Genomic DNA, 14,545 nt, shown 5'->3' with positions numbered 1-14,545 from the left:
CTGTGCGTGCTGTCTCCCCTGTGATGGTCCCAATAGCCCCGACGGGGAACTGCCCTTACACCTTTTGACCAGTAAAGGAGCCTTCTGAGGCCCAGGGTCCCACAGCTATTGCAGGCCTAAGGGGAGATCCAAATGTGGCTCTTCCTCACCCCAAGTTTACGGATCTCTTCAGACTGCCCTGCGGCTTTTCTCTTTGCACGAGCTATCCAAAAAGCTTAAGGACCCCCCCCCCCCACCCCACCGCAGGGGGTCTTTGGTGCCATCCTCACCAGCAGAAAGCCTGGAGCACCATACTTTTTGTTACCTTCTGATATTGTAGCACTGGGTGAGTCAGGTGGGTCCAGGAAGTGAGCCCCAGGTCACACCCTCCATAGTCTGTATCTCTCCCATCTTGCTTTGGTCGCCATGGTTTTGGTGGAGGTTCTGATGCTTTTGTAAATTCATCTCATGGTTATTATGTGACTGCCATGTTCCCCATGGAGTTTGTGATGCGACGTTGGGTCTCATACCTTGTAGGCAGGAAGAGGGGTGGCTCCTGGTGCCATCAAGCAGGGTTGGTGTGGCCCAGTGGGTCTCTGCTTCCTCAGCCTTTCTGCCTCAGACTCTCTCTACCTTTGATGGATTTATTTGTTCTTGATGTGGGATACTGTTAGACGTTGTATATTTTCACATGGTCTTATGTCCCATTTCATACAGTTTGCCTTGTTGGCATTCATCTGTCATGCCAGAAGCAGCCAATTAAGTTAGAAGACAAGGAAGTTATTTTTTCCTCTATGGTCTCTGTGGTGGTTTTTAAGGAGGACTTTGGAGGATGTCTGTGCATCCGTCTGGTTCATTCTTTGTGATCACTCAGGACAATGAGGCAAAAGGCGGCAGTGGAGGAGAAAGGTGCCTGTCAGCAGTGGCCAAGACCCCACTGGCACGTTCCTGAGTGGAAGCGGGGGTAGGGGGCCAGGTAGCAGGATGAAGGGAGTGAGGTTTTGGGCTGCAGACCCCAGAGCTTGTTCATGAACTGTTCACCTTTTGTCTTTCAGTCTTTGTCGCCGATCTGATGATTTACATCCCTGCAGTTGTCTTGTACTGTTGTTATTTAAAAGAAACTTCACCCAAAAAGAAGGCAAGTATCCAACTCATTTCCTTCATGTTTATCTTTTTGTGGAATTACTTTCCTTATTAGCTGAGAAATGGAGGCAGCTGAAGAACAAAGTCATTCACGCCACAGGGATTTAGATAAAACTGTTGGAGGACAAGTTATTTTCTATAAAAGTGTTCAGTTAAAAAACCTTCACTTACTTTATAGCTGTTATGTTCCTGCCCTTCAGTGACAGTAGCAAAATGAGCTGAATTTTGGAGGCTGGGCCTCTGTCATATTTATTACATAGAGAGCAGGCCATGCCTGAGGCTGGGCCCTGGGGCGCAGGCCCAGTGCAGAGATTTGGAAAGGGGCTGCGGAGAAGTGTTCTAGGGCAGCTAGGCCCGAGGATGGCCCTGACAACCTCCCCAGCCTTCTCGGCCCCTGTGCTGGCGGCTGCTCCTCCAGAGCTCGGACCCTGCCATTGGAGGACAGCCCTCTTAATCCAGGTTTAGGCAGAAAAGAGACTTGGGGTGGCTCGGGGGGAGAGATGGCTGCCACTGCACGGGACCGCAGTGGCTCATTTCTCTGTGTGCTGTTCTTCTCTCCAGATCGCTAGCACCTTCTGCATTTTGCTGTACCCAGGTCTTCTTCTGATTGACCATGGACACTTTCAGTATCCTTTACAAACTTAGAAGTGAAATCTTTGCTTTGCATATTCTGAGCTTTAGACTTCAAGTAGTGTAGTACTTTTGATGTTGTATGAATTTCTATTTTGATAAGTTTTAATAGTGTTTGATGGTATTCTTTGCTTAAAGAAATTTGTCATATTCACCAAGCATGGAGTATTCTCCAGAAGTCTTGCTATTCTGAGGTTTAGGGTGTGTTTTCATACCTATCTGGCCTGGAAGGAAAGTAGTGGCAGGCTCTTAGCTCCCTCTAAGAAGCCAAAGAAGGGTGTGGTGCCCATACTTGTGACTACGTGGAATCCTCTTGTTTGGACTTTTCAAGCACTGCCAACAGGGTGTGCCTGTGTCCTTTGTAGGACTCTGTGACCTGCAGAATGAGGCAGATGTCTTCACTGTCTCCTTTCCCCCTTGGAAGTGCTGAAGGAAAGCCCACAGACAACTTGACTAAAATCTCTTTCAACCTGTGAGGAGGTATTTGTCACTGTGCTAATAACCGGACCCTCAAACAAAAGACAGCAGAAAGTCTATTTCTAAGGCACGTGCGTGGCTTCTGATGTATCTAGAGTTACTGTCCCCATCTGTCCCAAAGAAAGAACCATAATGCACAGCAATTTGATTGCTGAATTAACAGCTTTTCCTTTTGAAGCCAGTTTGTTTTAGTAGTAATGAAATTAATATGCGTATCTGTCCAAGGACACGCAAAAGATCCTCATTCTGTTGTTGGGCTTCTGCTCTCTCTGTTGCGCCTGCCTTCAGCCTGGCAGGCTTCTGCAGTCACTAGCTGCTGTCTAGTAGTCTTAGCACCTGAAGCAAGCATTTATTAAGAACGCTGAATTGGGGGACAACAGGCAGTGCTGTGATGGAGGCATTCGCTGCTCAGTGCCATAGACAGAGGGGGAGATCCCAGGACCAGGGGGCAGGGAGCGGTTTATAGAGAGCCAGGGCCGGAGCAGGGCTTGGAGTGATGACTAGGTGGTGCAGGTCTGAGGTGCTGAGGGGGAAGATGGGAAAGGGAAGAGGGACAGGGTGTTTCAGGCATTGGGAACACATACAAAAAGTAGCTGAGCCAGAAGTGGAGTAGCTGGAGGGAGCTGTGGTGAGCTGTGAATGTGCAGGGCTTTAGCTTGTGGAAGGCCTTCAGCGCTGCCAGGCAAAGGAGGTGAGAGGGAGCCACGGAAGGGTCCGTAGGAGTAGAAAACATGACCAAGTCTGTGCTTAAGGAAGGTGAGACCCATGGTGACTGCGGGGGTGGAGTAGAAGCGGGGTGTGTAAGGGAGATGGTGAGCCAGCTGGAGGGCCAGGGACAGAGAGAAGGCTGCAGGCCATGGGAGGCAGTGAGAGGAGGGGCAGGATCCAGAACGCGGGGAATTCGGCAGGTGATGGAATGAAGGTGGATGTGGTACTTGTGGGACCGTCGGCTGCCCTCTCCCTCTGGCTTCTCTCTGCTTATTCTCTGTGCCCTGCTGCTGTGCGTGGGGTGCTCCCCCCACACTTGCCGGCCGGAGGTGGGAGTGCAGATACAAGCCTCCTCTCTTTCCAGATTTTCATTCCTCTTCGCTCCAGCTCAGTCCCCTACCGCCCTTGTGGAGCCCCCGTTTCTTGGCTAACACACTATCACTGACTCATAGCAAACCAAGGAGGCTTTGGAGGGAGCATGGGAGGGGCATGGGAAAGCCTCCCCCATTGATGGTCTGAAGAGCCTGGCTGCGTCTAATCTGAATCCATTCTCCGTCCTGCATCCCTTGGGGGCTGTCCTAAAGCTCCTCTTTTCTCCTGAAGCCTGCCGAGGTCCCCCCTCATCTGAGCTAAGGATCAGTGAGAAAATATGTGTAAAGGGCCTGGCACATAGTAGATGGTTCATACAAGCCTGCTCCTTCCCTCCCACCCTTCATTTCCACACGCTTTTACTTGATCTCCTCTCCCGTGTCTTCCCAGAGAAGCCTTCTGCATCCTGTGCCCCTGTCAGAGCTCTGCCAGCTACAAAGATGTGGTCTCTTGTGTCAGCCGGCCCTCATGGCTACACGGCAGTACTTTGGTCTGTCAGCGCACTGAATGCGGGATAATGCATGAAGTGCTGTGCCACATGGTGGGAGACAGTCCATATATGGGAGTGCTGGCCAGGGCGGGGTGCTTTGGTTATGGACTCGGGGTGATGGACACATAAGGGAATAGGCTGACACATTTTTTTCTAGGGAAAATGGCAGAGTGCATTTGATTCCAGAGCTCTGGGGGTAGAAGGCTTGGTCAGGGTGATTGGGGAGGCTGGCAAGAAGACGGACAGAGACTGCTGAGGATGGAAGGTATTATGGGGGCTTTTTGAAATGGGAGCCCAAGAGAATCAGCTTCCCTTTAGGCCCGTGGGCCCCCAGGCTGGAGTTCTTGAGAGGAAAAGTCCCCTCCTTTCAGGCTTGGCCTCTGGTCTGGGCAGCAGGGCCTGGCAAAGGTGGCGAAGGTGGTGGCAGGGGGAGCTCCAGACCTGAACCGTGGAGTCGGCCTCGTCCTGCTGCCCTCATTGTACAGAGAATACAAGTTTGTGCCAGAAAAGTGCCGTGAAAACACCACGCAATGCTTTATCACAGCACTTTTGTAGCTCTTAGTGGAATGTACACATCGGTCTGTCCTGGTGGGTGGGCTCATGGGAGAAATCTTTGTCCTGGGCCCTTGAAGGCTGCCTATTTGGGAGCACGATTTTAGTGTATTTAACATTCATTGACACAATTGCCTTGTTGCTGTTATCTGAGTCAGTTTACCTTGTAGATGTTTTAATCCTGAACAAACCACGTGCTGTAGCACTGAGGTTTATAGATTATGCTACTTAAGATTTTATTCTTAAGTGATGACCATTATCACTTTAATGATTACTTTCTGTTTAGGAAGAATTCTCTTTTAAAGAATGTTTTCATTTTTTGCTTTATTTTTGGGGGGAGGGCAATTGGGGTTAAGTGACTTGCCCAAAGTCACACGGCTAGGGTTTTTTTTTTTCTTCTGCTTTTTGGAAGGCAGTTGGGGTTAAGTGACTTGCCCAAAGTCACACGGTTAATAAGTGTGTCAAGTGTCTGAGGTCAGATTTGAACTCGGGTCCTCCTGACTCCAGGGCCAGTGCTCTATTCACTGTGCCACCTAGCTGCCCTGAATGTTTTCATTTTCTTAGAGTATCTTCCTGCGTTCAAGAATTGTGTAGTCCTAGACCTGCTTTTTGGCTGCATGTGGATCTTTTCCTTGATGCAAAAACATATATAACTGTGTGAGTCTCGGCTTGACTTTGTGGGGCGTTCTTGGCCTGTCTTGTGACTGGGACGTCCTGGGCTCATTGGCATTTTGCCTGGCCATAAATTACAAACAGATGGAACTTTACCATTCTTTGCCGTTCTTTTGCTTTTTGCTAGGCAAATGTCTGAAGAAGGACCTGAAAGGAAGGGGGTGAGTATGTTTTAAGGGCTGGCATCCAGATGGCGCCTCAGGAATGCACTTGGTTTGCTGTCCTCCAGGTGGACGTCCTCACAGTATCCTGGCTGCCCAGCTCTGATTTCCTTCCCTTAGTCAATGGCCATCTTTAAATGGAGTGCCCAGATCATCCTGGCAATGTATCCAGTTTGCATTTCCATAGCTTGGTCATTGAGTCCTTCCTTGAATTCAGGAAATATTTCTTGATCTCCATAAAGGAAGGGGAAATCTGAGTGCATCGACCCTGTCATCCCTGGGTTCAGTACAAAGTACTCTTAGCCCTCCTCCCCACCTAGGCAGTCTTCTTACAGCCCCCCAGCCCTGAGGCTGTCCCTTGTTCCTAGATGCTCTCCTTCCTCCTCCCTTCTTCCTGGCTTCCCCAGCTTTCTTCAGGCCCCAGCTAAAGCCCCACCTTTGCAAGAAGTCTTTTCCAGTCCTGCTTAATTAGTTAGTTACTCTAGTGCCTTCCCACTGGTCATCTCCCGTTTGCCCTGCCTGTAGCTTGTTTGTACGCCATTGTTGAGACCATGTGCTCCTCGAGGGTGGGACTATCTTTTGTATCCCCAGGGCTTGGCAAATCAGTGTTTATTGACTGACCCACTGAGCCCCTGTTGCACATACAGGGCACTTGGCTGATTGGCCCACTACATTCTCCAGTGTTGGGAGTCATGGTGAGCTAATACAGAGTTTAGGATCATGTTTAAAATAGACTCACAGAGGCCTCACACTGGAGGACAGCTCAGGCCCCAGCCAGCCTGATGCTCTGCAGCAGTCATGTCCTTTGACAGTGCCCCCGACGCCCGTTGTCCCATCTCTCCTTGACTGATTCTGTCAGCAGGGAGGTCGTGTGCTCATAAGGCAGCTCCTTTCTTTCTTAGCCCTGATTGCTGGTCCTTCCATATAGAGAGCTCAGATCTGACACCACATGCGTGCTCTCCACCCTCGCTCCACACAATGTTTATTTCTCTTTTCCTGTGACAACCTTTCTGCTATTTCCAGATCTCTTCTATATTTACTTAGACCTGTGTTATTTCTGCCGACCTTAAGTGTCCCTTTAGTTCTTCGCCCTGTAGCTTGATTCTGAGAATTCTCCCCATTCTGGTTCCCCTGTGAAATGTGGCTCCACTCTCTTCCTTCTGCTAGAATGCCTCCCTCGCCTTCCCATGCGCGATCACCTGGCATCTTAGATTAACTTACACTCCACCAAGAGTTATGTGCGTCCTTGATGGAGTTTGTAAAGCTGCAGCCTTGTGCTCCATGTGAGTAGTTGGGACACAAGCCTGAACTGAGGCGTGCTCTTGTCCCATTCCTGTAGTGCTCTCAAATGTCTTGTCCTCCCATAACAATTAACATCACCAGCCTGGCTCGTGCCCCCAGGTCTGCCTGAGCAGACGTTAGCTTCCTGTGGGTGCTGGCCATCTGTGGATTCACCTCCACGTTTTTCTTTCTTGGCCATAAATGCTGTTGGACCAAGTGATGGAATGACCAGGTGACTGCCCATTGCTGTAATTCTTCCTCCATCTCTGATTTTTCCTTTCTCTTCTCTAGTCCAGCCCACGTAACTAGTCACCAAGTCTTAGAGCATTTTGCCATACTGTCTACACCCCAAGGTGGAACAACAGCCTTGATGGTTTCTCTTCAGCTACCAGGTTCATTATCCAGTTGTTAGACTTTGTTCATTCAGATGACTTTGGTCCAGTTCTTGCTCATGTACAAATCATTCTAGCTTTTAACCAGCTAAATCCCAGGGCCACCGTAACAGAGGATTTAAAAGAGACAGGGGAAAACAGTTTTCTAGAAATAGAGAATAGGTTTGTAAACCAAGGTAGGGACAATGAAAAGAGGGAATTTGAATGAATCAGAATGATGGGTGGGGCAGCTGGAACCAAGCCATGGAAATGGGGAGTGAGGGGAGGGGAATAAGCATGTATTGTGGACCTATGTGCCACATACTGTGCAAAGCCCTTTACAGATATGGTCTCGTTTGGTAGTGGAAGGGGATGAAATGAAAGGTAGAGGAGAGATTAGATTGAGGACTGGGGGTGGGGAAGGGGGAACTGTAGGAGTCCCTGTCAAATGGCCTTAATCTTAGTAAAATTGGGGATTAAACGTTCTGCAGTTCAGTTGGGAGCTTGGAGCACTTGTAAAGGGGAACAAGATAGGGCAACAAAAGAACAATCTCTGGGCAGCCTTGAGGCCTACGAGTGCAGTTTATCTCAGGTTTATGGTGATTGGAGTTAGCGTTATCTCATGATATCAGGGAAGCTCAGCAGCCGGCAGACAGGAGAGGAGAAGTAGAATCATCTCATCATCTGACAGTGCCCACTGTCCTTACCTTGGACTAGTGTGATGTCCCAGGTGACAGGGTCGTCTTATCTCTTATTGTGGAGGCTTTCTTTTTATCTGCCCAGTCCTTTTTAGAATGAAGCTCAAAGGGATAGTTTTCCATATTACTTCCTCTCCCTGTTGAGAGAAAATATTGTCCAAAAAGCAAAGCTTTGCTGCTCTGACTGCAGTTTCGAAGATGAATGGCAGCTGTAGAAAGAAGCGAGTCCCTGTCTCCACTCTAGCTTGCCGGTTTTGTGAGCCATACTGGGAAAGCATCGGTCTTGTCCTCCATCTGCCTGGGTTGTCCATGGCATAGTCCTGTGACACGCTTCCTTCTTGCTTCTTTCATCAGCACTGGGTACCCCCACTGTGCAGCTTTTCATCTGTAACCCCCACCTTTCTGTGAAGTGTTTCCTTTAAACAAGGTATGCCCTTTCACTGCCCCATTTCCATCATGAATCCCATCTGTGAAATGCCATGTTTACCTCTATACTCAAATGAAAGTGAGTGTGAAATGGGAGGACGCATCTCCTCTGTCAGCCTGAGTGCTTGTCCCTGACCTTCCCGGGCATTTTCTTTGGCCAATCATGGAACAGTTCATTCACTGTTGTTTGTCTTTGTCTTACCTATTTTGCTTCCATGTTCTTTAGTTTTATAGTTAGACCTGGGCCTAGTTCTTCCCCATAGGTTTCCAAGCCACTCTTAGAAGAGAACACCCTGAATTTTGATGCTTTGTTTTATGGATGTATCGTTTGAGGGTGAGAGGCAGTGAGCGTGGTTTAGTGGATTGAGAGCTGGTCTCAAAGCCAGTAAGATCCAGGTTTGGTTCCCTCCTTTGACCCCTGCTGGCTGTGGGGCCCTGAGCTCAGGGCTTTAGCAAGCTCTCCAAGACAGTCAGTTGCAGGGAGGTGCTAACCTGTGTTGGTTGAGGGTATTTCCTCTGCTGGGAGGTCCCTATACCAATTAAGGTTCAGGTCCAATCTCTATGCCCTGTTATTTGAATCTGTTTGATAAATTGTTTTTAAATTGGTCATGCTATTATTTCTTCCTGCTGCAATTAGAGTAAATGTTAACCAGGGATGGACATGCCCTTTGTCTTTGGGCTTGAAGAGATTGCTTTTTCATCAGATGGGATTTTTTTGCATTGGATTTAGACAGGGGTTACCTCCCCCAGAACCCATCTCCCCTCCATCCCTCCCTTGGCCAGTTTCCCTGCAGTAATGCAGCATTCCTCTGCCCCACTGACATTTTATCCTGGGCCTTGGGGAGTGAGCAGGGGAGGAACTTCTAGACTCAGCCACTGTTCTCCACCCTGCTTGTCTTTCTGCCCCAGGCTGTTGCTGCTCCTAAAACTTGTCACCACAGTGGTCGCTGCCTTTGCCGTCTGCTGGCTGCCCTTTATTACACAAGTGGAACAGACCATGCAAGTGCTAAGAAGACTCTTCCCAGTTGGCCGGGGACTCTTTGAGGCATGTTTACTGACTTTCCTCCCAGCCCTTCCCTTGAGAAGCGTCCCCTGTGACCTTTAGGGGTTTCATGTGGAAGACACACAAGGGGTGGTAACTCGAGCTGGGCCCCTCCTGCCCTCCCTCTTTTGCCAGTTACTTTAATCCAGGATTTAACCCTGAGCTCAGCTGGCATCTTCTAGGACAGTATATGAGAAGCTAATATTGATGCCATCATCAGATCCATATTTCAGGCCTACATTTTTCCACTGAAATGCATTCCATAGTAAATGACGGTGTCAGAAGACGCAGCTATAAAGTTAACAACTCCTCAGCAGAGAGCTTGGCATTCTTTTTCTTCAGTCTAAGGAAATCACTTGGAAAACCTTAGAAACAATCAGTGGACAGTTTTATTGGCACTAATTTTTACTGAAAACTTTGAACTTTAATTCTTCTTTGATGTGATTTTTAAATAGTTATAAGTTAAATTCAGTAATTAGGTTGTACCAAAAAAAAAATTTCCCCAACATAAAGGGTTTTAACTAAAGTGAAATCCAGCACATTCAGAGTCAGTCCCTTAACAGGTACTAGTCAGAAGCTTGAGATGTCATGTCCTTTCAAGCACTGACCTGAAAATCAGTCACCTTTTGTTGCAGAAAAAAGAAGTTTAAAAGAAATGCCATTTAAAGACTGAAGTTGTATGTTTAGAATTTTTAGAAAAATAAAAATAACTTTATCATATTTAAAAATAATTTTTACATGTATCTAACCAGTATTTTTAAGGAATCAAGAAGGTGGGAGTTTGTATGTTATTTTTACCTGTAATTGACTCAAATATGTTTTATGTTGAGCAGGAAATTATTTCCTTGGGCATTCATTTAAGTAAATCAGATGAACTGTATGAGCAAAGGCCAGTAAATGGAGGATTGTGGGCCTCTCCCACGTTCTCTGACTCAGCTTCCAATTCTAGAAATGGGAACAAATGCTGATGGTTAGAACATTTCTTGCCGGCATCTTAAGTGTTTGTCGGCGGGTGCTGCCAGGCTCCCCCATTCCCTTCTAATCCTCGGTCAGCAGGAAGACCATCTCCTGTGTGGCTGTGAGGGATGGTGGGGCATGGCCTGCTTGTTGGGCAGTCGCTTTCTTGATGTCAGGCCTTCACAGCTGTGATTGAAGCAGCTGTGGAGAGGCTGGGTTTCAGGAGCAGGAGAGCTGGGTTACAGATTTAATTTTGAAAGTGATCCTAGCACAACTGCTAATGGCTTTAAACTTCTTGATTTATTAGTGGTTAACTCTCTCGTTGCTGGCAGTGGGGTTAGTTATTTTCAGTAAATTCAGGTGTATAATAACAGAATGTTGGGAAGAATAGCTCTCTCAGAACATTTCCAAAGAAAATGATTTCAAGTATTTTATTTTAAAATTGGGGGTAATATCGACTGCCTGGGGAGGCAGGCAGTGCAAGGAATTCTCGGCTATTTTAGGCACATTCTTTCCTAAACTTTCATTACAAACTGTACCTCATAAATCTGGACAAAGTTGCCCCCTTTCCCTTACCTTAGGATAGAAAATGTGAAAAGATGGGCCTTATTTATTTTTTCTTTTATTTCTTAAAATAATATTTATTTTTTCCCAGTTACATGTTAAGACAATTTTTAGCATTTACTTTACAAGATTTTTGAGTTCCAGATATTTTCCCCTCCCTCTTGGCTTTATTCATTTCTAAAAATTTTTCTTAAATATAACAAAATCTAAAATGAGTGATTCTCTTTTAAGGACAAAGTAGCCAATTTTTGGTGCAGCCTCAATGTTCTTCTGAAGATCAAGGACCTTCTCTCACCTCACACCCAGCTGATGCTCAGGTAGGAGCTCTTGCAGCAATATGCAGTGTTCATAAGCAGCTTGGGGTCTTGGGGGAAGGGCATGCTCTCTAGATAACCGAAGGCCTGACTGTGCTGTGTGTCAGCCATTTGGAGCAGAGCATTTCTGAAATGGACTGTTGCCTTAAAAAGAAAGAACATGATTTAGCCCCTTGGCAGCGTCTTGGGCTCGTAGTGAGTGTACGGCCTGGTGCTCAGCCCCAGGAGGTCAGGCCCCACGGAACGGCCCAGGTCTGAGCAGACGTCCTTTGTTCCCTTTCCTCGCTGCCCGCCAGCGTCTCTTACTGCCTTTGGTAGTGCTCACGGTGACGGTGCCCTGCTGTGGGATGGGAGGGTGGGGTGATCTCATCATGAAAACAACAGCAACAGCAAACAGCCGCCCTTTGGATGGCGCCTCCTCTGTGTGCGGCACCATGCTGAGCCCCTTGTGATTACTATCTCACGAGCTCACTCAGCGGGGACTGTTACTGCTTTCATTTCTTAGCTGTAGTTAAGAGAACTGAAGCCGGCAGAGATGAAGTGACTTGTCCAGGGTCTCACATCTAGGAAGTGTCTGACACCAAATTTGAACTCGGGCCTTCCTGATTCCAGGCACAGCGTTCTTTTCCCTTGTGCTAGTAGCTGCCTGCCTCCATTACAGTTTTGTTGTTGCTTTTATGTCCATAATTTTAAATTTCTCAAGTTGAAAAATAGAATGTTTATAATGAAAATTGTGTAGTGGGTTTTTGGGCGCTGTGCTCAGCATTGGGGACACCAGCAGTGAGGTGGGTGCAGGCGGGGCCAGGGGTCAGAGCTCAGATACAACGTATGTACAGAACAAAGCCTGGGGGGCGCAGGCGCCATCGTGGAGAACGGAGGATCCGCTCACACACACCCCTAAACTCTTCCAGTTTTGTGCTGACATTCCTGAGCCTGCTTCCTGCGTGTGTGAAGCTGACCCTGCAGCCCCGGCTGAGGGGCTTCCGGTACACTCTGGTGAGCATTGCCCTCCCTCAGCAAGGGGGTCACTCTCTTTGTCACGTTCTCAGGGCCGCCGGTGGGCTTGTGGGGCTGGAGGTGTCCTTGGGCCTGGGGCCTGCTCGCAGGTCCTGCTTTGTCTGGAGTAGCTTTTCTCCTTGAGGAGAAAGAGAATGTCTTTTATGGAAACAGTGTGGCCTAGTGGAGCTAGGAGGGAACTGCAGTATAGGAGCTGCTGAACCCCAATTCAGGCCCCACTGCCATCCCCTGCCCCCATCCCCTCCTGCCCCCCTGTGCCCCCATCTCCTGCCTCCATACCCTCCTGCCCCCCTATCCCCTGCACCCCCATTCCCTGTGCCCCCATCCCCAGCCTCCCCTTCCTCTTCCTGCAGTCCCCTGCCCCCCTCTGTAGCTTTCCCATTCTGTTCTCCTGGGATCACACTCTCCTTGGTACTTTGGAGGGGCTGCCTGTTCTCCTGGAGACTGGACCTTCAGAGGGCGTGGGTCTCACAGGCGGAGGCTTTAGGAAGAGCAGGAGGTTCTGAGGCTCTACGGATTCACGTAACAGTCTGTTCCAGTGCAGTGAGTGGACGTCATGCAGTGAATGTGATCACGAGTGTGAGGATTCTGGCTTGAAGAGAGGGCTCTGGGCAGAGATGTGGCAGGACCTTGGCCCATCGTTTTTAGTTGTCCAGCTCTCCGTGATCCCATTGGGAGCTTTCTTGGCAGAGACGCTGGAGGGGTTTGCCATTTCCTTCTCCATATGAGGAAACTGAGGCAAGCAGGGTGCCGTGACTCACCCACAGGCTGGCCCTCCATCCATCTGCTGGGCCACTGCACTGCCCAGTGAGGCTCTTAGAAGCACTTAGCTTTGCCCTCCTGTTTTCAGTCCTGAGACCGTGTTGTGAGCCCCTGTGCGCCCCCTGCTGAGCTCTCCAAAGCCCTCTTCCCTTGTCCCCATCCTCTCCCTCACTCCAGCAGCCCTTCTCCTTATGCCCTTCTCATTCCAGCCTCATGCTTATCTTCACTATGATTGACGTATAGGAGTGATTTCCTTTACTCTAATGTTGCTGTTTCCAGAGTGAATCTTAGTGTTTTTATGGCCAACTTATTTCACAGCTTAAAAATTCTCATTATTTATTATTTTTAAGTGGAATTTTATTCATTAGTTTGAGTACATGTGATCCAATAAGTTTTTTAAATTTACTGTCTCTATGGGGGACTCTTATTACAGGTAATTTTTGAGAATAAAAATTTATACGCTGAAAATGATTTCTTCAAAATCTGTTTTCTTAAACTTGAAAAACAGAATTATGAATTTAATCATTTTTCTTCAACTTACAGCACATTTTTAGAGTTAAGATAGATGTGAGGAATTACAGCGTAATGGTGATGTTCATACCCAGCCATACTCTTTATTTTGAAATCTCTACATTGTAAGTGGAAGATCAAAGTACAGATCCAAGAGCTCAGAGGTTTTGCTTCTTATTAAATGAGTACATTATAAGTAGTTATGTGTAGCTTTTTAATAATAATGTTGCTTCTAAGTATTTAGTGCAGATGCTAGAACTGGTCTAAATGAATTTTATTCCGATGGCATTATGCACGTCTTACAAAGGAATCATTCTGAAATTACTATGTACATTTTGTATGTATTGATTTAATGTCCCACTTTCCTTTTTTTCCTCCTGTAAAGGTTAGCTGTGCTTTGTCATTCTTCCTATTCTCCTTCCAAGTACATGAAAAATCCATCCTTTTGGTCTCATTGTAAGTAAAATCTTGCTACATGTGATAAATCTGTGCTCTATAGATAGAAATGTATCCTGTAATTTGCACACTAGCATGCATTATAAATAAGTAAATAAAACACAGAGATGCCCGTGAGCCCCACAATAGTCACCCGGGGCTTGATAAATGTTTGTAGAGTGGAATGAGGCTAGGTAATCTCTTAAATGGCTCGTTGGGTTCTAGATTCAGAGCCAGAAGAAACCTCAGCCGCCCATGTCTGCCTCCATTTCGATCTCTCCCTTCCCCATATTTCTCTCTCTTCTGGCCACTGAATCTCCAGCCGACTTCAGAAGAAGCCACATTGTTGTCAGGAGCACGTCCAGTCTGCTGGTGACCGCCCAGGGCACATCACATGAGCCCTGTTTTCACTTGAAATGACAGTCCTGTGAACCAGTCTGAGGATTTCTAGAACAGGAAAGCCACAACTGCTGAAATCCAGTTGATTGAGAGAGGGTGAAAGAAAAGGCTTGTTTACTCGTGGATAATGTGAACGTCTGAGTTAAAAATCCAGCAGCTTTTCTTTTTCTCTTCCTCCCATTCTCATGTATTTTTAGGTGGGGGGAAGGTACTGGCTCGCAGGAGAGCATTGACACCTTGGTAATCAGCAAACTTACAAGTCAGCGCATGGCTTATTGTAGTATTGCTTGTGTAGACGCAAGAAAGTGATGGAGAAAACGTGACCAATGCAGGTGTGTTGTGCACGGCAGCCAGTGGGCTCTAAAACACTAGACATGGAGTGGCTAGGTGGCACAGTGAAGAGAGCACCGGCCTTGGAGTCAGGAGGACCTGAGTTCAGATCAGCCACAGATACTTGACACACTAGCTGTGTGACCTTTGGGCAAGTCACTTAGCTCCAACTGCCTTGCCTTCCCCCCTCAAAAAACCTATTAAAAAAGAGAAAGAAAAAAACACTCAGCACCCCCCCCCCACTCTACCCGGGATCCC

General features: G+C 47.6%; 1 protein-coding gene across 1 annotated transcript in view; it reads left to right on the top strand.

The window, feature by feature from the left end:
- LOC138165272 (dolichyl pyrophosphate Man9GlcNAc2 alpha-1,3-glucosyltransferase-like) overlaps window positions 1-14,545 on the top strand; it is a 49,460-nt gene that overhangs the window by 30,183 nt on the left and 4,732 nt on the right. Inside the window, exons 6-12 of the mRNA XM_069093417.1 lie at window positions 1,035-1,117; window positions 1,684-1,748; window positions 4,996-5,181; window positions 8,867-9,002; window positions 10,752-10,837; window positions 11,746-11,830; window positions 13,509-13,579. Coding sequence (XP_068949518.1) covers window positions 1,035-1,117; window positions 1,684-1,748; window positions 4,996-5,181; window positions 8,867-9,002; window positions 10,752-10,837; window positions 11,746-11,830; window positions 13,509-13,579 — 712 coding nt within the window. The remainder of the gene's footprint in view (window positions 1-1,034; window positions 1,118-1,683; window positions 1,749-4,995; window positions 5,182-8,866; window positions 9,003-10,751; window positions 10,838-11,745; window positions 11,831-13,508; window positions 13,580-14,545) is intronic.

The sequence above is a fragment of the Petaurus breviceps genome, unplaced genomic scaffold (assembly GCF_028583685.1).
Source record: "Petaurus breviceps papuanus isolate PSGF00001 unplaced genomic scaffold, PetGlider_PUasm1.0 208, whole genome shotgun sequence".
NCBI lineage: Eukaryota > Metazoa > Chordata > Mammalia > Diprotodontia > Petauridae > Petaurus > Petaurus breviceps.
The sequence above is the reverse complement of the archived record's forward strand: the minus strand, read 5'-3'. Positions and strand labels throughout refer to the sequence as shown.